A 25,026-nucleotide genomic window follows, 5' to 3' on the forward strand; every position below is an offset into this window, starting at 1 on the left:
CTAGATAAAATACCAACATGGAAAAAAAAAAACTCAGACCTTTACAGTTAGCAATCGTGAATGAGAAGATGAACTTTACATCTACTGTTTTTGCCTGGGGTCATCACACTTATGATTCCTTTAGGATATCTGAGGGAAGATTTCAATTCTCATAAATATTCTAGCATCCTTTTTAGCTTGGATGAGCACTGATCTTGTTACACGAACAAGTGCGGACAGTGAAGGAGAAACAGAAACCTGCACTACAGGATGAATGTAACCACTAGAGGCCACTCAGACGGGCAGAATTTACTAACTTGCAAGCCTTAATCATTTGCCTATATCTTTTATAAAAAAAAAAAAACAAAAACAAAAACCCCAAGCAATTCAAGTCCCAAAGTGCTTTGGGAAGGTGACTGCTGGCAGGAGTCAGCAAACCATGGTCTACACAACATATCTACTGCCTGTTTGGCAAACACTTACATATTCTCATTCACTCACATATTGTCTCAGTTTTTGTCACACTGCAGTGGCAGAGTTGTATAGTTGCAACAGAGACCCTTCCCTCAATATTGTGCAAAGCTTCAATGTTTTTGTTTTTTTTTGCTCTGGTCCTTTTCAGATAGAGTCTGGTGTCCCCTGGAGTATAGACTGGATGCTGGTGTTAGCAAAATGGTGTTGGCTGGGGTAGCCTTAACAAAAAGTAAGTAAAAATACTCCAGGCCTGGAAGATAGGAAGGACAAGTGCTCATTCCTGATTGTCTAACCATAGGAGCTACCATGGAAGACAGTCACAGCAACCGTACACAAAAATACACTCCTTCAAGGGCCTTTGTCCAGCATCTGCCTGGTTTCAGAATGCTGTCTGTCCCCCATGTTCTTGGTTCCTTGTGGACAAGGATCTTTGCTTGTAATCTCCTCATTTTTACCTTTAGAAGCTTCCTTCGCTTCAGTCCTCTTGAGACATACATACATAGCTTACTATAGCCTGCTCACTCCCATCGCACTGTTCTGCAGTTCCCAAATACACAAAGGCATTCATTCTCTCGGAGTCATGCTCTGATTGTTATTCAAGCTGACATATTATTATAAAGCTTCCCCTGTGTTCTCCCTTTTCTCAATAACCTGTTTTCAGTGCCCTAGTCAGAGTCAAGATCCTAAACTTCTGATAATAATATGATAATATGCCTTCAGGCAAAACCAAAACAAACAAAACATGGGTGCACTCGCTCATGTTGCCTTCAGAAGCAATCTCCTCTCTTACTTTGGGAAGGCAAGGTCAGGAGGGAGGCAAGAGGAGAAAGAAGGCAGTATGCGAAGGCACCCCCTGTTTTCCCTTATAATAAAGCAAGTTCTGGTGGTTGGTCCTGTCCTTCATTCAGCCCAACAATTCAACAAATGGAAGATAGTTACAGACTGCTTAATGCTGACCAGTTGTTTCCTGCTGGTAACTAGATCTGTAACAGGGTCCTACTGGAGCCCCTCAAGATTTCTTTTACTTTTTTTTTCCATATAAATCATTGTAAACTTTAGGTCTTAGTTTCTTTTCTTTCATATCCCCTTAATTTCCTTTCAGTCCTGAGTTGAAAATTCTCAGTAACTAGTAAAAAACACACATCTTCTTTACCACAGATTTCAAAGTCTCAAAACTGCCCATCACCAGTTTCTTGAACACATTACTCCAATCGCTTCCGGCTCCCGTTGCTTTGTGCTTACGTCGTGGTCACCAAGGAATACATAATGATTAGATTAGCGCTGTGGGACATCTCTGGGGATGCGCATGCATGTGAAGGGCAAGATGAGAGTCACACTGTGTGTTAGGGTAGGACATACATCTGAAGGGCAAGGCAGGAGTCATACTGTGTGTCAGGGTAAGACATGCATGTGAAGGGCAAGATAGGAGTCACACTGTGCGTCAGGACAGTACAAGGGAAGACAGCCTGGGCTAGTAACCACATGGAAAACTGATAAGAGGTAGAAAGAAAGCAGGAGAAAGTGTGTGTGTGTGTTGGGGGGGGGTACTAGTAAAGGCAATCCCACTAGATGCCTGAGAAGTCCCAGAAGAGTTGGGTCACATCCCAGACACTGATCTCAAACAAAGGTCAAGTTGTAGTGGGTTGAAAACCCTCCAGATAGGTGTCATTTGGGCAAGTCTGCCGATTGAAAACCAAAGGAAAGGGCTTATCAAAAAACAAGAAAATACCACGCCACGGGTAAGTCAATGTGGAACTAGGATACGACTTATGAGAACTTTATTGTTTACTTGGACCAGGTGGAATGTGGAATACAGACACAACTATGGGCATAAAATAATACACATACATTTAAAAGTAATATACTGATTTTCTTTCAAGAGCAAGAGAAAACTTTAGGTTGCATGGGTAGGGGTTGGTAGGAGGGTCTGGGAGGAGTTGGGGGAAGGGAAATGAATATGATCAGAATACGTTTGTAAAACTCTCAAAGAATAAATGAAAACATCATTTGAAAATGAGTAAATAAAAGCACTACACAGGTACTTACAGTGTGGGAGAATCGCTTGGTTCTGCTAATGTAATGTTTGCCTTCGTTGCTGTCTTCTTTAACTCCAAACTCAATAAAACCATCCACTTTAAAGCCAAACGTGAAACTAGACTTGCTGGTTGCTTTGCCCATCACATTCTGTTCAAAATCTAAATATGATTCATATTCTGTAAATGCAAATTCATATTTGCCTTGGGTCTATAGAAAGAAAAAAATGTGCTTTATTAATATGTTTTGGTTCAAATCCTTATCATCAGACATTCAGTGTGTTCTTACCATATTGGCGAGCTAAGCCAGGGACTCTAGAAACACAAAAATACCTGGACAGCTTTTATCTCCAGGACCCTGCTTTAGCAAGACAGACAGACAGACACATTCAATACTCTGGAACATGCTCAGAAGCTGGATTTCACTTGGGTTCGAGTTGGCAGGAAAGCAGGAGATTTCCTGTCTAGAGCTAGTGGATTGGTCTTGAACTGAGGTTTGAAGTGAAATAGGAAGGTTTGAGCAAGCGCCTGGATGCTGACATAGGTGGATCAGAAGATGTAAGAGTGAGGGAAATGGGAACATGTGGCAAGAGAACATTCTGGCACTGGGATATCTCTTGTTCTGGACTGGAACACACTGCTAACATGAGCCAAAAGAGGAAGGAGCGGGGTGGTCATTCTGGGACAGCATTGCAGTTAAAGTGGAAAGAACAGAGCAGAACGAGGAGTCACAAACCAAGAAGGAGATGCTATGATGAGCATAGCACACTGGAGATGGGTTAAGGCAGCAGCAGGGGAGTGAAGACTGAAGGCTACTGCTTTGCACGCTTGCCTTAGGGAACTTAGCAGAGCTATGTTCTAAGTCATTAGCACTCATTGTCCTTGCACGGAGGATCTGCCAGAGACAGGAGCCTGATGAACCTGGAGTGATCAGTTATCTCTACCTCCACTCCCTTGGGCATCTGGATACTGGTAATTTGTATAAAGCCCCGCAGCACAGAATGGGAACAGCAGAGACATGGCCTGAGTAGGCTTCTGGCACAGTGGCACTGCTTTCTTCTGGGTGGATGACTTGGAACAATTGATTTCTCTAGGCCTCGGTTTCCCCATGTATCAAATGGAGATGGTAGTTTTTCTTCTCATTAGGTCTTTCCTGAGGACCAGGTTCACACAGGAGCCTGTCAGAGCCTTCAGGAAATGCTGCCCAAGGAGAGAGGAAGCTGCAGGTGAGGTCTGCACTGGGGTCTGGCTCTTGTGATGGTTTCTTGGAATGCAGAGGTTGAGAGCTTGGACTGGATACCTTGATGGAAGGTTTGTTTAGTCCCCTGATGGTAAGTATTGCAGAAAGAACTGGGAAGGGGGGATGAGAAGAAAGGCAGTTGTCCAATCACTAGAACTATGCATTGTTGGAAATGGAAACCAGCTTCTACATGAATTTCTCAATCAACCTCCCCTTACTTTACAGATGAGGAACCTGAAGAAAGAGCGGAAAAGGAGCCTAGCCTGAAGCAAAATGTCTTTTCATTGGATGGCAAGGGTTTTGGTACTGTATCTACTCAGTATATTCTACACTTTACACTGATTGGTGTGTCTGGGAGTATATTTGAGTCATAGTACAGACTTATATGGGTGCAGAATTTTATTTACTTTGAAGGTTTATTTGTGTGCATGTATGTTTGCATGTGTGTGTGTGTGTGTGTGTGAGTGTGTGCATGCACCTGAGTATGTATATATGTGTCCCTGTAAATGAAGGTAGCCACAGAGGCCAGAAGAAGATTTGAGATCCCCTGGAACTGGAGAGACAGATGGCTGTGAACCATCTGATGTGAGTGCTGGGAACTGAACCTGGGTCATCTGCAAGAACATCAACTCTTAATCGTGAAGCCATCTCTTTATCCCGAGGGTGCATCATTTTTATACTTTTCAATATTTAGATCAATGCCAGGTCTGATGGGAAAGGGCATGGTAGTGATGGAAACAACATTTAACATGAGCTGAAGATGCCCTGTGGCCCTGATACCACTTAAACACATCATCTCACTGATTGTCTTACTTCAGGGAGGAAGCCTATACCTTTCAACATAAAGATAGGAAAACTGAGGTTCTGAGCATTTAGAACTGTGAAGGCAACAAGCAGATAAGCCAGCACACTTGTGTGATACTGAATCCTAAGCTCTGTCTTTGGCATGGCTATGATAGTATCATGTTAACATTACTGTTTCTACAGCTCCTGCTCGGGTGTCTACCATCAGCACAAAGTCTTGTGTGACGGTCCACCCACTTAATACCAGAAGACACTGGGACTCTGAGAGGAAGAGCTGTGTAAAAGCTGCACAGCTTGCAGGCTATATTCATCCAGGGGTTCTCTCATTGTCAGATGCAGCTTACCTAGATGTCTCTTACCTGTGGAGTGTAGCCTTCTACATTGTATGGCTTCCTAAACTTGGTGTTCAGGATGTAGTGGGGGGAGCATCCACCAGCATAATACTGGTGATCAAGAACTGGGCCCTCAAAACTGTGCGTGAACAGATTTAACCTAGAAGAAAGGCACAGACAGGGTGAGACACTTAGGATTTGGAGTTCTGTCCTCTCTGTTGGAAGTTACCAGATCCCATGGAATGAAACTCAAAACTCCTGGTTCTGCATTCAAAGGCCATGGGAATCTGGCTCATACCAATGGAACGTTATCTTTTTAAAACTTGTGTATTATTATTTTATTTTATATATGTGGGTGTTTTGCCTGTGTGTATATCTGTGTACCATGTCTATGCCTGGAACAGTGCATAGAGGCCAGAAGAGGGCAACACATTCCCTCAGAGAGTTGTGAACCACCTTGTGGGTGCTGGGAATTGATGCCAGGTCTTGTGGAAGAGCAGTCAGAGCTCTTAACCACTGAGCCATTTCTCCAGAGCCACCAGTGCAGCTCGTTTATCTCAGACCAATCCCAACACACTTGCACATCCCTGTCTCCAGTCCTTTGTTCTTCTGTCTGTGTGCTTTGCTCCTTCTGTAGCAAGTAGCTCTCCTCCATGCTAAGTTGGACTCTGTTACTGACTTTGAATGTCTTCTCTGCTTCTTTCCAGCTGTTTTTTCCATGGAGCTCATTTAAGTGTTGAGGGCCTCAGTTTTCCTATCCTAGAAGTGGGTACCACTGGCAATTAGAGAGGCCCTGAGAGGAACTCTTATCCAAGTGAAGGGTCTCTTCTCTGACGAACCACCTTTACAGGTCAAGACTGGCAGCTATGTAGGGAGAAGGTAAATTCCATTTCTTTCCAGTGGAATTCTTTACAATGATTCTTATGCAGCAAGAGATGCTCTCACTCATCCATCTGTAGGCTTAGATGCTGCAGAATGTGGAGAGAAAATGGGATGATTGAATGGGCCTGTTTGGCCATTTCTGACCTTGCTCCTTTGACCTCACAGAAGGGTGGACCCGTGCTTACAAACCCTGAAGCTGGGACACACATAAACAACAGACCTATCTTGGGGACTCAATACTTCACATAGTGCTCTTTTCAAAACTGTGGATGCTGAAAATGAGGGATATAGAACCAGCCAGATCCTATGATGTAAGTTGTCTATAGGATTAAAGAGGTGTGTCTAGAAACCCACTGGCACAGAAAATGTTGAGAGTTAAGAATAAGGCACCCCAAGCTGGCGCATGCCTTTAACCCTAGCACTTGGGAGGCAGAGGCAGGTAGACTTCTGAGTTCGAGGCCAGCCTGGTCTACAGAGTGAGTTCCAGGACAGCCAGGGTATACAGAGAAACTCTATCTCAAAAAACCAAAAAAAAAAAATAGAATAAGGCACCGCAGTCCTTGAACAGTAATCATGTCAACCCTCCTGTGGCCCTAGCCCGTGTCTGTTCATGGTATGCACTTCTGGAACAACATGGAACCGACCTCAGAGAACACATGGAGGCACTTACTTCCACTTCAACCTTTCTATTCCAGAGAGGAGAACAGTAACTTTCTCTTTCCACCCCTTGTCCATCCTTCAGAATTCCATTTACCATTGTGGCTTCCCATCAACCCAGCATGACTGCAGCAACTCACCCACTGGCCAGATTGCCGATTGCCCAGTACTGTTCCATTTCCTGTTGACATTTTTTATAAATCCTCCTACAGTTGGCTTCATCTGATTGGTCTCCACAGTCGTTGTCTCCGTTACAGAGGAGTCTGCGATTCACACACCGCCCTGGGATGGAGAGAGGGCACCACACTCACATAGCTGTGCTGAGAGGATGCACACTACAAGTGCCAGGCATGTGGCCTCTCGTGCCTCTTCTGACGTCTTCATGTATCAGGCCTGACTGAAAAGGACACTAAGAGTTCACCCCTGTTTTGTCATCCCACCCCCAGGGAGTTCAGTGTCAGTGCCACAGCCTTGAAAGCACTGAGGGAAGAATATCTAGAGTAATCTGGGAAGAGTAAGGGAATATGTCTAAGAAGTAGGAACAGATGGACAGCCAGGATGAAGGTCTGGAACAACCCCTCTTCCTGTTGCTGAGGGTAGGGAGAGGTAGTAGGTTGCTTCTCTGAGTAGCACCAGTAAAGCCATCTTGCAGCTGTGACCCAACTTCCTGGCCTCGGTTCCCTCATCTGTAAAGTGCAGACGTCATCGTCATCACAGCCACTAAGCATGACCCAGGTGTTTAAAGTGAGTACCTAAAAATAGAACCTACTCATGCTAAGTTCTGCAAAAGCCTGTCATGGCTGGGGTTAGTGTGTCTGGGAGCCAAGGACATGTTGCAAGTATATATTTGCAGCATGGTTGAGACCTTACCTGCCTTATCGTGAATCCTTCCCCTAACCCACATCCCCTTCAGCAGCAGCATCTGTGCCGCTGTTATTTCCTCTACATTTTTTTTCTCACTGCCTCACTTTCTGCCTTATTTGTGCATTCTCCGGGCAATAAAGTCCACAAGACAGGTGGTTCTACTTCCTTGGACATATTGGGTCATTTTTAACCGATGTCCTTCAGTTATAAAAGGCGGAAAAATAACAACCTGGTCTTCAAATGTTTCTTACAAGGTATTTAAACTAAAGCCTGCATGAGTAGCCATTATGGTTCCGGGCGAAACCATGGAACACTGGCCATAATGAGTCCTTGGGTATATTGTAAAAAAGTCTTTCAGATTTATTGGTTGGAATTTTACATTTGCAGGAAGGAATAGAAATTGCTCTGATAATCCTTGTCTGTCTTTTGGAAGCTCTGGACCACAATCCACACAGGTACAGTGAATGGAACACCCCACCAGATACTTTAGGGCCAAGTATCCCTGGTTGTGCCAGACACTTGAACGGAGATACTCAGATTTACTGGGATGAACTGAGTGAACAAGTTGGGAAAAGATGTTTTTACTTGGTTCTGCAGTAGATAATCATTCATTCACGTTCTGTTCCCTTCTTTCTGCCCATTTTCCCATCTGTCTTCTATATTCACTTTCCTTCCTTGTGAAAAGTCAACAATCTTAATTTATTACATTACACACTTGGACTTAGATGCGCTAATGCAGAAATGCAAATGTCAGGGCCCATGTTTGCAAGGCCTTACATTGGCAAGTCCATGCCTCTCAACCCCACCCCAGAGCTCTGTATGCAGTAGCAGAGCTAATGTATGACAGAGAGCTTTTAACCTCCATTGTTATGTAATGTTTATGACTGACTTGTAAGTTATTAACATCACCCTTGCTGTGTTTGAATAGGGATGTCCCCCTTAAGCTTCTATGCTTGAAAAATTAGTCTCCTGTGGTGGAACTGTTTCAAAGATTAGGAGATGTGACATTGCTGAAGGAGGTATGATATGGGGGAGGTCTTTGAAGTTTCCAAAGACTACTGACATTTTAACTTAGATCTGTCTCTTGCTTTCAGATCAAGATGTGAGTTCTAGGCTGTTTCTTCTGCCATGCCTTTGCTCTGCCACCATGGACTCTAACTCTCTGAAACTGTAAGTCCAATTAAATTCTCCCTGCTATGAGTTGCCTTGGTTATGGTACCTTAGCAATAGAAAAGTACCTACCACAACACTCAGTTTCTAGTGATGTAATCAAAATCCCAAAAGGTTAAATGAGATATTCTAGATCACACTCAGTCAGAAGTCCTGACCCAGGACTTCTGATTCCAGCATATCTAACTTATGTCATAAAATGTAGCTAAGCTTCCCGATTCTCACAGTTGCCCCTTCCATGACATGCTGGATGATTTGTGGCAATTAACCTTGACAAGCCTCAATTTCTTAGAATGTAAAATAGGAATAACAAAAATGCTACCTTACTATATGCATGCTGTCATGGGATAACACACAGGTTTGTGGTAAGGAATCCTCCTGACCTGTCCTGCAAGCCTGATCTTCATGAACTCTATATGACTATCCCTCCACCATCACATGCTACTTCCGGCTTGTCAAGCTTCTCTTCCCATTCTCACACCCATCCATACCTGTCTGTGCACACACAAAGCCTTCACATCGCACTTGACTTCTGCAGGGTCGGTTGGTAACACAGTCTTCAACTTCCTTGTCAGAGAAGTCGCACAATTCCCCATAGAACTGGGAGGGCCGCAGCAAGTAAATGTGTCTGTACTGTAGGAGACAGAAACAAAGGGAGCCAATGATGGGACCTTGAGGACCTCAGGAGCTAAGGATACTGCATACAAACCATCACCAACCAAGCTGTGGGTGCTGGGAGGGCATACAGTTGGCTAATTGCTACTTGCCCAATTCTTGTGCTTCCTTCACCACATACACAGAGGTTCTGTGCAAGGCTGGAAACTTTCTGAATGTTTCTGCATGCTCCCTGAAGTTATAAGACTTGCCTTGAGTCTTTGTTTTGTTTCTGCTGTGGTCTGACAAGATTTGTTGAGTGTGAGAAAGGCATAGGCCTTGGAATCAAAAATTAATAAAGGGGCTCATATAGTCAGTTCAACAATGAACTAAATCTTGGCTTAATTATTCCAGCGGGTGATCCACATATTGTCACAGATTGCTTAAGGCATCAGTGTGATATAAATGGAGTATGTGCTCTGAAGCTCCAACTGATGCTGGTACTACCTAGTTGTATGATGTTAGGCAAGTAGCTCAGTCTTCAGAATCCAAATTTACTAATGTATAAACTGGGGGCAATGAATTACCTAAATATACAGTTTAGAATTTAAATTATGTTATAAATTTGTTAATATTATTTATATATTATAAATTACATATTAACTTACATCATATAATCTCAAGCTCACGTTTTTCTGGCACAAAGTAGGTACTCAATTTCTTGTCAGTATTTTCTTTTTTATTACCCACTGTTTTAGGAAATCAATATTGCTATCTCTCTCTCTTCTTGTTCATTTATTCTGAAAATATTGATTAATCTATCTCATATTTAAAAGGGTAGATATTTTTGCTTGTTTGCCTGTTGATAGGTTTTTCTAATCATCATTAAGTCTCCTATCCTGCTTTCAAAAGGAGAGGGTGATTGACAGTGGCAGGAGGCACCAGGCAGTGACAATACAGTGGAGGGGGAATAGGACAGGGAAAGTACAAAGTGCTGTGTAGGCGCATGGTGAAATTCCTATTGCAAAAGGAAGAGACAGCAACTGCCTTCTAGTAAGGACATCAAGGCTGAGACCTGAACATCAAGGAGGAATATTAGGCAGATGTGGAGGGCAAAAAAAGGACAGCCTGGACAGAGGAAGGTTTTGAGTTAAACAGAGAGATTGGAGGATGCATCTTCTTATCCCAGAAACTAGAGATGACTTTGTCATGGATGGAGAGGAGTATATGAGGAAAAGTGTGGAGAAGTGAAGAGAGTCAGTGTAGGACATGGAGCCAGGGACCCCAGGCTGGGTGAGGGGGTGGGTAATAAAAGGGAGTGATCGCATTTGGATGGTTTTCTAACTTTAGCAGTCAATGTTTGGCTACACAAAGTGTGGCAAATGAGTAGAGTGGCCCCTCTTCAGATTGAAAAAAGGCACAGTTATTCCATATGTGACATCTGTAGTGTGGCTCTAGAAACCCAGAAAGGAATATAGATAGCCATCACCTGTGTCCCTTGTCCTAGAAGATATCTTCCTAGAAGATAGACTGAAGCCTGCAAATAAGACCTTAAGGAATAAACAAACCAAAAATAAAGGAAACTATCAACAAATTAAGTATGGAAGAAACATACCTCCATAAAATGTATGACAAACCCACAGAAAATGGCATGTTAAATGGGGAAAGGCTGAAGGTATATATTCAAAAAATCTGGGACAAAGTAGCATGCCTATTCAACACAGAACTGGAAGTGTACGGCAGAGTAATCAGGCAGAAGAAAGAAATAAAAGGCAGATAAATTGAAAGGGAGAAAGGTAAAATGATTCTGTTTGTCAATAATATGATCTTGTATCTAAAACTTCTGAAGACTCAATCAAAACACGGCTGGAGTTGATAAATACAGTAAGGTTGCAGGATATACAAAGTCCAGTAGCATTTTTTATACTTCTAACAAGCAGGTCAAAAAAGAGCTTTAAAATCATTTTAGTTCCAACATCCTCAAAATAATAAGGCAGGTAGGAATAAGTTTAATGTAGGAAGGGAAAAGCTCATTGTAATGAAAACTTAAGAAGACAGGAGATTTTTTTTTTCACCAGTTAGAAAAAGCAATGTTAAAATGTCCACACTATCCAAGGTAATCTGAGACTTGAGTGATCCCTATCAAAGCATGAGGGTTTATGGAACTAGTGTGTGTGTGTGTGTGTGTGTGTGTGTGTGTGTGTGTGTGTGTGTAGGGTGGGGGGGAAAGATCACAAAATTCATATAGAACCATAAAACATCCAGAATAGTGAAGACAATCCTGAGCAAGAAAAGCAAGGCAAGGAGCATCACAACCCAAGACTTCCAGACAGGCTACAGAGCTAGTGTGATCACAAAAGAATGGGGTAGACATGAACACATGCACACAGACCAATGGAACAGAGAAAAAAATCCAGAGTGAATCCATGTACTTGTGGACAGAAGATTTTTCTAAGCCACCAAGAACATGTACTTGGGAATGCACCATCTCTTAAAATGAAGTGGTACTGGGAACTGGGTAAGCAAAGGGGATCACATGGGAAGTAACAGGCTCATCTTGCAAGCATGAGGACCTGCGATCAATTCCTGAAACCTACCTTTTAAAAAGCCAAGTGCGGCCGGGCGGTGGTGGCGCACGCCTTTAATCCCAGCACTTGGGAGGCAGAGGCAGGCGGATTTCTGAGTTTGAGAGTTCGAGGCTAGTCTGGTCTACAGAGTGAGTTCCAGGACAGCCAGAGCTACACAGAGAAACCCTGTCTCGAAAAAACCAAAAAAAAAAAAAAAAAAGCCAAGTGCGATGGTGTGTGCTTGTAGTACCAAGACTAGGGATGCAGAAACAGGTACAGCCCTCTTGTCTAGCTCACTTGGTGATTTCAGATGACCTTATCTTATAAAGGTAGGCACATGATGAATGACTGACCTCCTCCTGGGGGCATGCACACACAAGTACAGTTGAACACCACACAGTAGCGCATACACACACACACACATATACAGAGAGAGAGAGAGAGAGAGAGAGAGAGAGAGAGAGAGAGAGAGAGAGAGAGAACACAAATAAATAAACACTGTATATACATACATGTGTTACATGTGTAGGAGACTGAAACTAGACAGGTCTTTATATAAAAAGACCACTTGTCAGTTGTGGTGGCACACACCTTTAATCTAGGCACTCAGGAAACAGAGGCAGGCAGATCTTTGATTGAAGACCAGCCTGGTTTACAGAGTGAGTTCCAGGACAGCCAGGGCTGTGCAGAGAGAAACCATTTCTTGCCCTCCTCCAGAAAAAAAGAAAGGAAGACAGAAGGAAGGAAGACAGAAGGAAGGAAGGAAGGAAGGAAGGAAGGAAGGAAGGAAGGGAGGGAGGGAGGGAGGGAGGGAGGGAGGAAGGAAGGAAAGAAAGAAAGAAAGAAAGAAAGAAAGAAAGAAAGAAAGAAAGAAGGAAGGAAGGAAGGAAAAGAAAAACTTGAAATGAGTCAGCTATTAGAAGGAGCCATAGGGGAAACACTTCAAGACCTGACCATAGAAAAAACAAGATTTTAGAAAGTAGAGGCAATAAAAGCCAAACTAGACAAATGGGATTAGATCATATTAGGAGGTTTCTGTATAACCAAGGAACGGTCAACAGTGTTATGAACAAACAGAAGAATAAGGAGAATACCTACAAACTATTCATTTGTCAAGAGGCTAATCCCCAGAATATATAAGAAAATTTAATGAGCAGAAAAATTTTCTAATAATCTGAGTTTAAAATAGGCAAGTGGTCTCTACAAATATGTTTAAATGATAATATTCAAATGGCAGAAATGCGGAGAAGGGGAAGGTCTTATACCCTGCAGATAGGAGCGTGAGTTAACATAACGATTATGGATTATGGAAAGCAGTATTTTAGGCTCTACAAAATCAGGAAAAGGATGAGAAGGAAGAAGGAAGGAAAAATAAAAAATTTAAAATCCTGGAAATAGATTTACCATATGAACCAGTAGTCTAAATACGGAGTATAGATCCAAAGGAAATGACGACATTTTATAACAGATAGGGTAACAAGAGTCACCATAGCCAAAATAAGAATCAACAAACATCTTCATCAAGACATGAATGGATTTAAATGGTATGATTGACAATGGAATACTGATCATCTATAAAAGGATGACCCAGTTATTTGGGACAACATGGATGGGATCTCAGGACATCGTGTTAAGGAAATAAGCTTGAAAGAAAAAAGCCAATCAGAGGTTCTCACTCATTTGTAGAAGCAGAAATGGTTCATCCCAGAAGTGGAGACTAGGCTAGAGGCTGCTAGAGACTAAGAAGGGCAATGGGCCCAGGCAGGTATTGGTTATCAAAACACTCTGTATGGGGAGTTCTATTGCTCTATAATACAGATGATATAAGCCCACAATAATTGTACAGTTCAAAGTAACTAGCAGGGGTTTGTGTTGATGCTTCTCTACATGTCAGCACAAGATAACAATTATGTCTGCTTGATGGGAAAGCTAACTGCTCTGGCTTGATCATTACCCAGTGCATATATGTATTAAATTATAAAACTATACTCCATTAATAAGCAAATACTGTAAGTCAATGAAAAGATAAAAATAAAGACACACACACACAAAGAGAGAGAGAGAGAGAGAGACAGAGAGAGAGAGAGAGAGAGAGAGAGAGAGAGAGAGAGAATGAGAGTCCTAGAAGACTAGCCCCAGGCTAAGTGGGTTTGAGGAGGATGGAAAGATTGAAGGAAATATACCTGGTTTTACTTGAGAGGTTTCACAGAGTCCTAGGCATGGATCCTACAGACAGGGCTGATGCCTGCTGAGGGAGTCTACAGAGAGTTGCAGTGAGCAGCTCTGGTCGGTTCATGCTTAGTCCTTCTGTTTTATGGTGCAGATGAGGCAATTATCCAGATAATTGGATCAATGTTGATAACTTCAGCAAGAAAGCCTACTCTGAGAACAGAATGATAGTACTTGGCTCTCCTCATTGATCCAATTAACTGTGTAATTGTCCTGGGCCAACTTCTTCAGCCTCTTCAGAGTCTTTGCCATGATAGGTCTGGGTTCCCAAGGAACCAAGGGAATGACAAATGACAACTGTTCTCTCTCTCTCTTTGTCTCTCCCAGTCTCTGTCTCTCTCTCTCTGTCTCTCTGTCTGTCTCTGTCTCTCTCTCTCTCTCTCTCTCTCTCTCTCTCTCTCTCTCTCTCTCTCTCTCTCTGTGTGTGTGTGTGTGTGGTGTGTCTTCTGGCACATCTGCTTTGTTTAGAGCTGGGGTCCTGGGTCAGCTCTCCCATCATAAAGAAGCTGAAGGATAAACAACATGGAGACTAGTTAGTTCTATAGGCAGAATAGTCAGTAAGGACCCTATGGCCTGAGCTAAGGCTTGTATATACTACTAGAAGGCTCCAAGAAGCTTCTTACTTCTCTAAGTCTCCATTTACCTGTCTAATAGAATATGTGACAGCCATGTTCTTTTCTTTGCAAAGATGTCAGAAAGCAGAATGAGTGAGCTCAATGTTAAGAGACTTAAACACCTGTTACACGTGTGTGCACTTAAGACCAAATTGAACGTCTTTACGAGTTTTCTGTTTAGTCTAGTAAGTGATAAAAATCACAGTAAGATATATGCTAGGTATAAGGGAGACGGTATCTAGAGAAGCATGCAAAGGTTGCTTTGTCTAACTGGAGCTGGGCCTGTTGAGCAGTCAGGGAAGGCTTCACAGAAGAGGTTGTGCTGAGCAGAGCTTCAAGCTCTGAGTCATGTTAGAAAGTGAAAGTGGTGGGAAACGTCCTTGTTGGCTGAGAAAACAGTGCAGACAGAGGCAGAGATGGAGTGATACAGTTGGAAGGATACAAAAGCTGATGTATTCTATACACGAGGTGAGGATAGGTGACAGAGAAGACTGCCCTTGGTCCCGAGGGCTCGTGTGGGGAAAGACTGGGCAGATGTAGCTTTGTGATCCCTTCCCTGGCTATACCGTGTACAATGGACAGAAAGAGCAGGTCAGAGGTAGGAAGTGGCTAAGATATCTGTGTAGTAAACACTGTAATACCAAACCTGCTTGCTGTCTGAAAACACAGAGACAGGAGAGTCACTCCAACAGCCTGAATCTTAAAGGGAAGATTATGGCCAGGGACCACCACCTCTGCCAGGCTTGTGGACCACTGGTCTTCGCTCCCTCCCATCCCTGCTCACCCAAAGTCTGGTAGCTTACCCTTTTCTTCTGACAGGGGTCACATGCAGTCCAGGAGGACCAGGTGGATAGCTCACAGTCAATAGGCGCTGGGGTGACATCCACACTCCGTACTGGTCTGCTCTTAACAAGGCTCCCATTGACTGCATTTGTCTCAAAGAAGTCTGGCTTCTCACCTCTGGAAATCACCATAAGAGAGGAGTTGAGTATCCTGAATGAATTACATTCACTCCCCATCACCCATCAAATTAATGTAGATCAGGAGCACAAGGAAGTTGTTTATCATTTTAGTACTAGTTAATTCATCTAACCATATGTACTGAGCCCCCAGGAAGTGCCTGACATTAGGACTCTGTGTCTCAGCAGCTTGTAAACTCTTGATTTCCAGTTTGTACGAGTTTCCCTTTTCTCTTCTACACAGTGGCTGAGATGCATTCCGTTATGTAGGTGTTTCTGGATTATAAATAATAGTCAATAGGCGAGCCTTTAACACACCCTTATGGGCTTTGGAGATGCAGGAAATCCAACCATGGCAACTCACTCCCTATCTCTCTGGGCCTCTTTTTATCCTCTAGAAATGGAGGGGTTTGGACTAGGTGATGTCTTTTTATATTAAAAGTCTATGAAACACTTGCCAAGAACAATTGATACTTAGGGTACTAGGTTTCAGGGGGGTTGGCACACATCTACTTAAAAGAGAAACGTGTCTTGTATCTTAACTGTAGGGAACATTGCCCAGTAGGCAATATTTTAATATACGTAGCTCCAATGGCCAGGGCTGAGCTTGAGGATGTGTAGAGGTTAGGTGTGAATTGATTTAGTCTGGAGGCTGGGGAGAGGGAGAGAGGCTGGGGCAGGAGTCCCAGTGCATGATGTGAATCTGAACTACAGCAGGGGCAGGGAAGAGGAATGGGTGAGTGTGTTTTCGTGGAAGTAATAGGAAGTGCCTGGCAAGTGGATGGCCTGGAAGGGCAAGAGAAGAAGGAGTTTAGGTTGATGCTGTATCCTTGAATGCCAAGGGGGTGGGGGTACAGAAGGACAGAGATCATGGGCAACAGAGATGTTGGGGAAGATGGTGGAAGAAGGCTAAACTCTAGGTGTCCATGGGATGTCTATATAAACTTAGTAAGGCCTTTCCTGCCTGTGCCTTCTGCCTGGGCAGACCATCAGCGTGTCTGTTCTTCTTAAGACCCCACAGTCTGAAGGCCTCCTAAGATTTCTGCTACAGCCAGAGCCACAGATAGGAGCCTAGCATGGCTGCCCTCCAAGAGGCCCAACAAGCAGCTGACTGAAACAGAGGCATATGCTTGCATCCAACGAATGGTCTGAAGCCAGGGACTCCTGTGGTTGAATTGGGAAAGGCTGGAAGAGGTTGAGGATGAGGAGGGCGACCCCATGGGAAGACCAGCAATCTCAACGATCCCTGAGATCTCCTGGACACTGATACACCAACCAGGTGGCATACATGAGCTGGTTCAAGGTCCTTGACACATATATAGCAGAGGACTGCCTGTTCTGGCCTCAGTGGGAGAAGATGCACCTAACCCTTGAGAGACTTGAGGCCCCAGGGAGTGGGGAGGCTTGTCAGGGTATGGGGGTGTATGAGGGTATGGGGGTATGGGGATATCCTCTTGGAGATGGGAGAGGAGGAATGGGATGGGGAACTGTTAGAAGACAGAAAAGGAGGTGGATAGAAACTGGACTGTGAAAATTATTTAAAATATTAAAGAAGAAAGAAGTGTAAAATTGCACCTGCCTGACAGATGAAATCTTCTATTTGTCTCACTGTTCCACGTAACACTCTGAATGTTTTATTTAAAAAGTTTGATGGTTTTGTTTATTTGCTTTTTCTTTATTTATATGTATATGCGCACACTCCTTTTTAGAATGTAGCCGTTTATTAGTTGCTTAGGTGCTCTGAAACTATTACTAATTTATACTTACCGTTTCAGCAGATGTTTTAAAGGAAAGAGAAAAGATAAATTTAAAAACAATCTATATGCTTGATAACTGACATTCATGTTTAAAGTATCGGACTAAAGGTATTCTATCAGTACCAATGTTTGGTCACAAATAAGCTATACGTCAGCACCTGTAACCACAATGATTGTATTATTAATGACTTCTGACAGTTACGAACATTTGGCAGTGTCCTCATTGAGGTTTCTATTGCTACAATAGAACATCAAGACAAAAAGGAAAAAAAAAACTCAGTCAAGACACAGTTCTCACCTGGGTCTGGGTCTGAAATTGGGAAGGGATGCCTGTCTGCACTAGAGACACAAATCTGGTTAGGACACGCTGAGGAGGGAAATGACTGGCCTCTTTGGAGAGAAGCAGGCCGAGTGTATTAGTTTCTTTGCTATCCTTGTGATAAAGCACCATGGCCAAGGCGACTTACAGGAGGTCTTATGTGGCTTACATTTCGGGAGGACTAAGAGACAGACCATTATGGTAGGGAAGGATGGCAGCAAGCAGCAGGCCTGAGGAGAGGCCTGAGCAGGAGCTGGAGAGAGGGTGAGCAGGAGCTGGAGAGAGGGTGAGAGCTTGAACCATGGCAGGAAGCAGAAAAAGGTGAACTGGAGATAGGCTTTAAAACCTCAAAACTGGGCCCCAGTGATGTACGTACTCCATCAGTGCCACACCTCCTAAGACTACCCAGACATCACTACCAACTGGGGTAATCAAACGTCCAAGCCTATAGGTCATTCTCGTTCAAATCCCCAGACCAAGGAAAAGTGATTTAGGGGGCATCAGTGATGCAGAATGGGGGAGGGGAAGTTTCAGGTTGAGCCAGGCTGGGCGTGAAGGATCTGTGGAGAGGTACGAAGCTTGGAAACGGGGTAGAGGGCAGAGGAGTCACACCTTCAGAACAGACAAGCAACACGGGAAGAGAAATATCTAAAATGTAAAGCAGGCTATTTGTTGAGTCCCTGGCACAAAGCTGGCCAAGTGAATGAATGGGTTCATTATTTCACCTGTGTGAGCCTCAGTTTCTCTGCCTAGAACATGATAGGTGTACTGTGATTCTTTTTGATCTCTTCCCATGAGTGTGTACATCACTATAAGATCCCTTGTAGCTTGTACCTCTTTTTTTAAGCTATGAAGGAGGTGAGAAGAAGAAAGGAATGAAGATTTATCGAGGGCCTAGGATGTCAGACCTAAGCGTTGTGTAAGCTGTTATCTTCTGCTTTCATCACATCCCACAGATGAGTCCAAGATAACCATGGGACGTTGTCAGCTGGACAGACATTGAAGTGGCTCAGAGAGACACAACATGCTTGCTATAGTGAAACCAGGACACAGTGGCCCCAGGAGCTAAGCATTAGATCCGTCTGATCCTGAGCATGGATGTGCTCTGTCTCTTGCCCCAGATGTCTGGAAACAGATGCAACCTGCATCCACTGCAGTCACCTCCCACCACTATCACTGTACGTGTCTGCAAGACTCGCTTCATCCCCGTTTCTAAGATTAAGTCATTAGGGGGGACATCACAAAGCTTCCACCTGTCAAGCACACAGGATGTCACGCCAAACAAGGTCATTAACAACACATTCTCACTTGGCAACAGTCCTAAAAGGAGCACAATATTAAGTACTGTGAGTGCCATTTCCATGACTGCCCCAGAGACTGGCAAAAATCAATTGCCTAGTAAAGTTGGATCTTTAACAAAAGGTCAAAGCCTCTACTGGAAACCACAGGTGGGTACTTGAAAGTGGTTACTGAGGCAGGATGCTGCACACCAGCAGGAGCCCTCCGATGGGCTCCTCTCTACTAATTTGCTTGGGTTTGACAAAACAATACTGTCTGTGATTTGGCTTCTCCTAAGTGTGTATTTGACAGCTCTGTGGGGCACTTCCTTCCTATTTCAACTACAAAGCAGTTACACTGTTTTTTGGTTTTTTCCAAGTATCAGCCCAATTCGAGGCCACAGTAGAGACCAAGTAGATAAGTAATGTGCACAGTCACTATTAAGAGTCACAATTATTATCCTCTCGAAGAATTGAGAGCCCATTAATGGACAAGATGACAGCTTACAGAAGGAACTTGCAAGGAGTAGTTATAACCACCAGATCTCTCATTTTTACACCCAATTTCCATTACGGAGGTGGCAATATAGTAGAATAATCAGCTGAACAAATAATATGTTTGTAAATTACATTGGGGAAGCGTGGTTCATTAGTGCTGCAAAATGCAAATCTGAAAGAAAGGCTAGTGTCAAGTCACATCTTGAATTTGAGAATGACATGGGGCTGCACAGACGACAGGTCCAACTGAGGCGTCTTTCATGCAGCCATGTGCACCGTCTACCCCGAGGAATTTCTACAGAGACAAACCCGCTGGCTTAGCATCTGCGGAGGTGCCTCCATATGGGGAGAGTAGATAAGAAAGAGTAATAGAGGCAGTGCATCCGGTCATAGTATATTACGAACATGTATGGAAGTTCCATAATGAAAGCCCAACATGCAATTAACAGACATGAATGCAAAGCCCAATTTCTCCATAACATAAAACTGCCACGAGAAGTACTGAAAGTTAATCACTAGGGCCCCATATCCATACTGACCAGCACTCCCCACCCACTCCCTTCCCCCATCACCCTCCCAGTCCCATCAATCTCTTGCCACACTTGTATGGTCTTTAAGTGGTCTGTTTGCTATCCTCTTCAGAGAAAACAACCGTCACAGGCATGCTGCGTGTTGCCCCAGAGTCCTGTGAACGCTTTCACACACATGTGTGGTGTGCAGCTTCATGTCTCTGTGCTTTGCTGAAACCTTGTGCACTACTCTTCTGCACCTGGCTCCTGACCACCTACATTAACCAGATCCACATCATTCCTCAAGGAATCTAGCTCTCTCCTTTCATCTGGATGTCCTCTCCTGGAATATCTCTTGCATGTCATTGATTCTTTTGTGGTATATTTATAGTCTAACATTTTGCAATTTAAAAAAAAGTTAGTATAAGCTGCCTTTTACACGTCTCGGGAAATATGCCCCTTCTGAGGAAGTGCTGGCACAGATATGCCTTTCTTTGGGGTGCACAGAATGTTGTGGGCAGCCTTAGGACACATCGCTCTGGGTCCAAGTCTCCTATTCTCTTTTCACTGATCAAAATAAAGATGGATCCATCACACACAGCAGGATTAGGTCAGCAGTAAATTTCCAGTCCTCAGCTTATATGGACGGGGCACATCAATATATTTTGGTTTCCTCTGGAAATACCCTGACACAACAACTTTCCTGTCACACACAATTTGTTTAGCAGCTGCATCCCTGTGCAAACAGCATCTTCCACTTTGCTGGCGGGAGGTGGTTTCTGGGGGAAAGGTTTTCCATTTCTCTCTGTCATTTGTTGTAGCAGACATGGAATTTAAAGCAACATCGCAGTGTAGCAAACATGTGTCCCAGAGAATCATCCTAGGTATCCAGCAAGTCAGGTGAGAGAGAGAGGTGTATTAATAAGAGGCAGAAGACAGAGAGGATATTTGAGTTCTGCACCCTCACTCCCACCCCCATCCACACACACACACACACACACACACACACACACACGGATTGAGTAGCCCTGAGAGTCACATAGTCTTCAGTTTCCTTCTCTCTGCACCTGTAAGTGATCGAATGACTGTGAGGACAAGATTCCATGCCTGGAACAGAGTGACAATCAATAATGATCAATAGGGCATATGACAGTGTGACCCCAGCAAGTGAAATGAATGACAGCCTTTGTGATGGGAAGGAGGTTGCAGCATTTTCTGCCCTAGAACAGAATACTTTTCTTTTTAGGTTTTTGGGTGTGATACACAAAGGCCCGTTGTGTCCAGCACTGGTACATAGAAATCATGGGTGGAGATCACTGAGCCTCAGCCATTCTCTTCTCCCCTCTGGGGATCAGTTTGTCCTTCCACAGAGTGGGAATGAGGGGCCTGGTGGGTGGTGAAGACTCAGAAAATGGTCCCGGGGAAAGTGGTCCACAGAGGCTGAATAGCATGGTGCAGAGCTCAGAAGAGGAGGCATGCAAACACCGGTGCTACTCACAGGAATGAGAGGTTACTATCAGAGAGCAGTTTGAGTGGAATGAGAGGTTACTATCACGGAGCAGTTTGAGCGGAGGAATGGCTGTACCTCTCTCTTTCCACAGCAGTGCTCATTAGCACCCAGGGACTGAGCACTTTCCACATCCCAAGGCGGGAGCTGCTCCGGCACAAGGAAGGTCTCCAGACAGCTCTCTCTGCCACATCTTTCTTTGGAACTCAAGGTTGAGCCCAGACTAAGATTATTTTCTTTAGCTGTTTCACTTCCTATGATCAGAACCTTTGATGAAATACATCCTTTGTTTTCCTCTTTGGGAACAAACATTTGTGAGAGAGGGGGAAGGGAAAAAAAGAAAGAGAGAAAGTGAGAGTTTGAGAGACTCACTCACCCTAGATATCTTGGGCTGCTGAGCAGGGAGAGCAGGGCAGTGTCATTTGTTAAGATTGTTCACGGAAACTGGCTCATTTTCATATATAATAACCCTTCTTTTGCATAAAGAGTTAGAGCAAAGCTTTACTCAATTATAGAACTTGTATCCTATTCTCAGCATGACAGAATACACTAAAACATGCCAGTTCTTTAACGGGCACTTTTGTTGAAGCTAGCCACTTGGGTCCATAAGAGTTCAGAAGGAATTGTTGATCTTATTTTGCCAGACACATACAAATTGCTTTAAGAGACATTCCTCTGTCCACAGGCATGTGGCAGAGCTGGTCAACATTACGTGGCTTTCTGCTTTCTGCCACATGATCGACCAGGGAGTCATTTGTACCCACCACGTACCTGGAACCAGAGAAATGGAGACATCCTAGGGCAGCATAGAGAAGACATGACTTTGCCAATGCCCTCCAAACCTGAGCCCCTGTCTTCATATTTTCTGTGTGGCAGGAGATCCAGTGTGGTTTGAGGATGGATGAAAAGCCTGCTCACTCTTGCCGATTTGAGTTCTGTTGCCACAGGGCAAACAGCTCAGCAAAGCAAACAGGCGCCAGTGCCGGGAACCTAGACTTTGCACAGCAGGGATGTACTCATGGTGACACCGCAAACCTAGGACAGTGAGGAGAACTGTAACTGCATGCAAGCAGCCTTACCTGAGTACCTCAGCCTCCCCAAACTGCTCAGGGTTAGATAATATAAGTAAAGTAGTGAGTGCAGGCACATGCTGGCTACACAGACTCATGTTCTGTTCTCAGTAAAGGGGCTGCCAGGTCTGAAGTCAAATGGGACTGTGTCCAAGTCCCAGGCTTATAGGAACTTTGAAGGGCTCCAGAGCCCAGCTACCTGAGGTTGAGTTCTTTCTATATGATTTCCACCTGAGTTCAGATTCTTTCTATATAATTCTCAGCTGTGTAACTAGCACACATACTACCCTCTCTATAAAACAGGTAACAACAGTGCCTGACTCCCAGGGCTGTGCTGAAGGGGTCAGTGGGAGTGGGGAGGGAGGATAGGAGATACATTAAAAATATACATGAAAATGTCACAATGAAAGCCATTATTATTATGATTAGTATAGGTTAATAAAACATAAAAACATAAGTAAATTTAACTATTCAGAACATGTTGAACATTGCCAGCCAGGTACCACGTACTCTTCGTATAGAGCTGATCTTCTCTATTTCCTCTTGACCTCAGAGATAGAAGAATTAGATGAGATACTAAATGTGCTAATGTCATGCAAGGAGGTGTTACAAAAACTTTAAATTTAAGAAAACATCCAAATACGTGTTTGGGCATTGACACAACCTTTGTAGTGTCTTATTTATAGGGGGACCAGCCCTGACCTTGCTGAGAAGTAAAGTTTAGCAGACATTGGTTCAGGCGAACTCAACATTTGTCTCTGTTGTTTTGCTGGAGACTGTTGAGAGCCACAGGTAATATACCTGAGTGGTTAGCAGACTTTTCACCTACCATTTCTCTTGCTTTCCAGGTTATAGAGACCCTGACTACTTCTCTAGGGCTGAACACAGCCAAGGCAGGTATCACTTACCACCACCAGTCTACTATTTGTGTCTAGGATTGGCATCCCCAGTCACAGCTTTCTATTGCTCAGGATGGTTCCGAGGTAACCTACTATCCCTCCCTGTTCAGTTAAAGACCAGACATACTCTAGAAAGAGTATAATCTATTCAGCCACTTTCCTTAAAACATCTAGAGATGCTTCTTATAGACCTGGGAGATGGCTTAGTATGTAAGAACATACGTGCAAACAGGAAGACTAAGTTCAGATCTCAGTACCCAGGTTTAAAAGAAACCCCCAACCAAAACTCCACTAAGTCTGGTCACAAGCACCTGTAGTGAGCACAATCTTCAGGACCAGGAGACTAGTCTTGAAGGAATAAGATAGAGAATGATAGGGAAGGACCCAATGCATACATGTGGTTGTACACACATGACATTCGAAGGAGGGAAGAAAGGAAGGGAGGAAGGAAGGAAGGAAGGAAGGAGGATGGGAGGAAAGGAAGGGAGGGCAGGAGGGAGGGTGGAAAGGAAAAGAAGTACCTGCCAGACAGTTTATGACCAGACGTGATGTGAGCATTTACACATTTTAGTCCTACCTAGACTGTGGCCTGATTCCAACCTGGAGACAGAGGCAAAGAGCACAGCACTGTGGGAAGACAGGTGCAATGTGCAAAGCCAAGGTAGGATGTGAATACTGGAGGCTTAGCAAAGCAAGAATCAAATCTAAAATCAAATCACAAATTATACTCGTCAAACCATGTCAGTGAAGCAACCTGCAACTCTTTAAAGCGCAGAGGCTGGGAGAGCTGGGAACTAGTGAAGCTCAGAGGGAGGGGTGACATGTAACAAACACATGAGGGTGGGACAGAGAAAGCATTTGCTGTTCTTTGCCATTACGTATTTCTCCAAATCTGTCTTATCTGTAAACCAGAGACCACTCATTGACATCCACTCTTTAGGTTATGTCTAGGTTTGAATGTGCAAAATGTGAGACCCTTCACCTACTTCTGAATACAAGTTGGAGCGCTCTCCCAGCCTGCCACCTCTGTGTCTGCTGGAGTAGCTGGGCGGGGGTTGGAGAGAAGGGATAGGGGGACATCTTGGAATTTTAGTGGTCCCTTCACATTCCCTGTGCCCACAGCTCAGCAGCACATGCTCTGCCCTAGACCAACCTGTTCATCTCACAGTCACCATTAACTCAAGAACAAGGCACTGTCTCCCCAACATCCCCAAAGGATGCAGTTGACTTGAACTTTGACACAATTGATTACCGTAGTTAATCATTGGTAAACAGGCAGAAAATTGAGTTCCAAGAACTATCTCTGCTCTCTTCCATGTGTATATCAGTTTGTTTCTATTGCCATGATAAAGAAACCATGGCCAAAAGCGACTTAGGGAGGAACCGGTTTATTTGGTTTAATCAACTGGATCCCAGTCCATCCTGAAGGGAAGTCAGAGGCAGGGACAGAAACAAAGACCATGGAATTTTCTTGCTTCTTGGCTTGTCTCCAAATGCACAGCTTGTTTTTTTCATACATCCTAGGTCTACTCGCCCAGTTGTGGCATCAAATACACTGGGCTAGGCTCTCCAACATCAATCATTAATTGAGAAAATGCCCACAGATTTGCCCACAGACCAATAAGACATTTCTTTAAATTAAAAACAAAAAAACCAAAACAAACAAATAAACAAAAACACCACAGCACATGTAAGAGAACTAAGAGTCAGGATCAAGTCCTATATAGTAAGGTCTCCTTTGGACTGTCTCACTGCCAATCACCCATGAAGGAACCTAAAAGTTAAAGTTACA

General features: G+C 43.8%; 1 protein-coding gene across 1 annotated transcript in view; it reads right to left on the bottom strand.

The window, feature by feature from the left end:
- C8b (complement C8 beta chain) overlaps positions 1 to 22,205 on the bottom strand; it is a 38,787-nt gene extending 16,582 nt beyond the window's left edge. The window contains exons 1-6 of the mRNA XM_028788139.1: positions 22,037 to 22,205; positions 15,243 to 15,399; positions 8,927 to 9,068; positions 6,542 to 6,683; positions 4,890 to 5,022; positions 2,500 to 2,697 (exon numbers count right to left, since the gene is read on the bottom strand). Of these exons, the coding sequence (XP_028643972.1) occupies positions 2,500 to 2,697; positions 4,890 to 5,022; positions 6,542 to 6,683; positions 8,927 to 9,068; positions 15,243 to 15,399; positions 22,037 to 22,125 (861 nt within the window). The 5' untranslated portion in view covers positions 22,126 to 22,205. The remainder of the gene's footprint in view (positions 1 to 2,499; positions 2,698 to 4,889; positions 5,023 to 6,541; positions 6,684 to 8,926; positions 9,069 to 15,242; positions 15,400 to 22,036) is intronic.
- Positions 22,206 to 25,026: the final 2,821 nt, after the last annotated feature.

This window comes from Grammomys surdaster, unplaced genomic scaffold (genome assembly GCF_004785775.1).
Source record: "Grammomys surdaster isolate TR1022 unplaced genomic scaffold, NIH_TR_1.0 100, whole genome shotgun sequence".
Classification (NCBI taxonomy): domain Eukaryota; kingdom Metazoa; phylum Chordata; class Mammalia; order Rodentia; family Muridae; genus Grammomys; species Grammomys surdaster.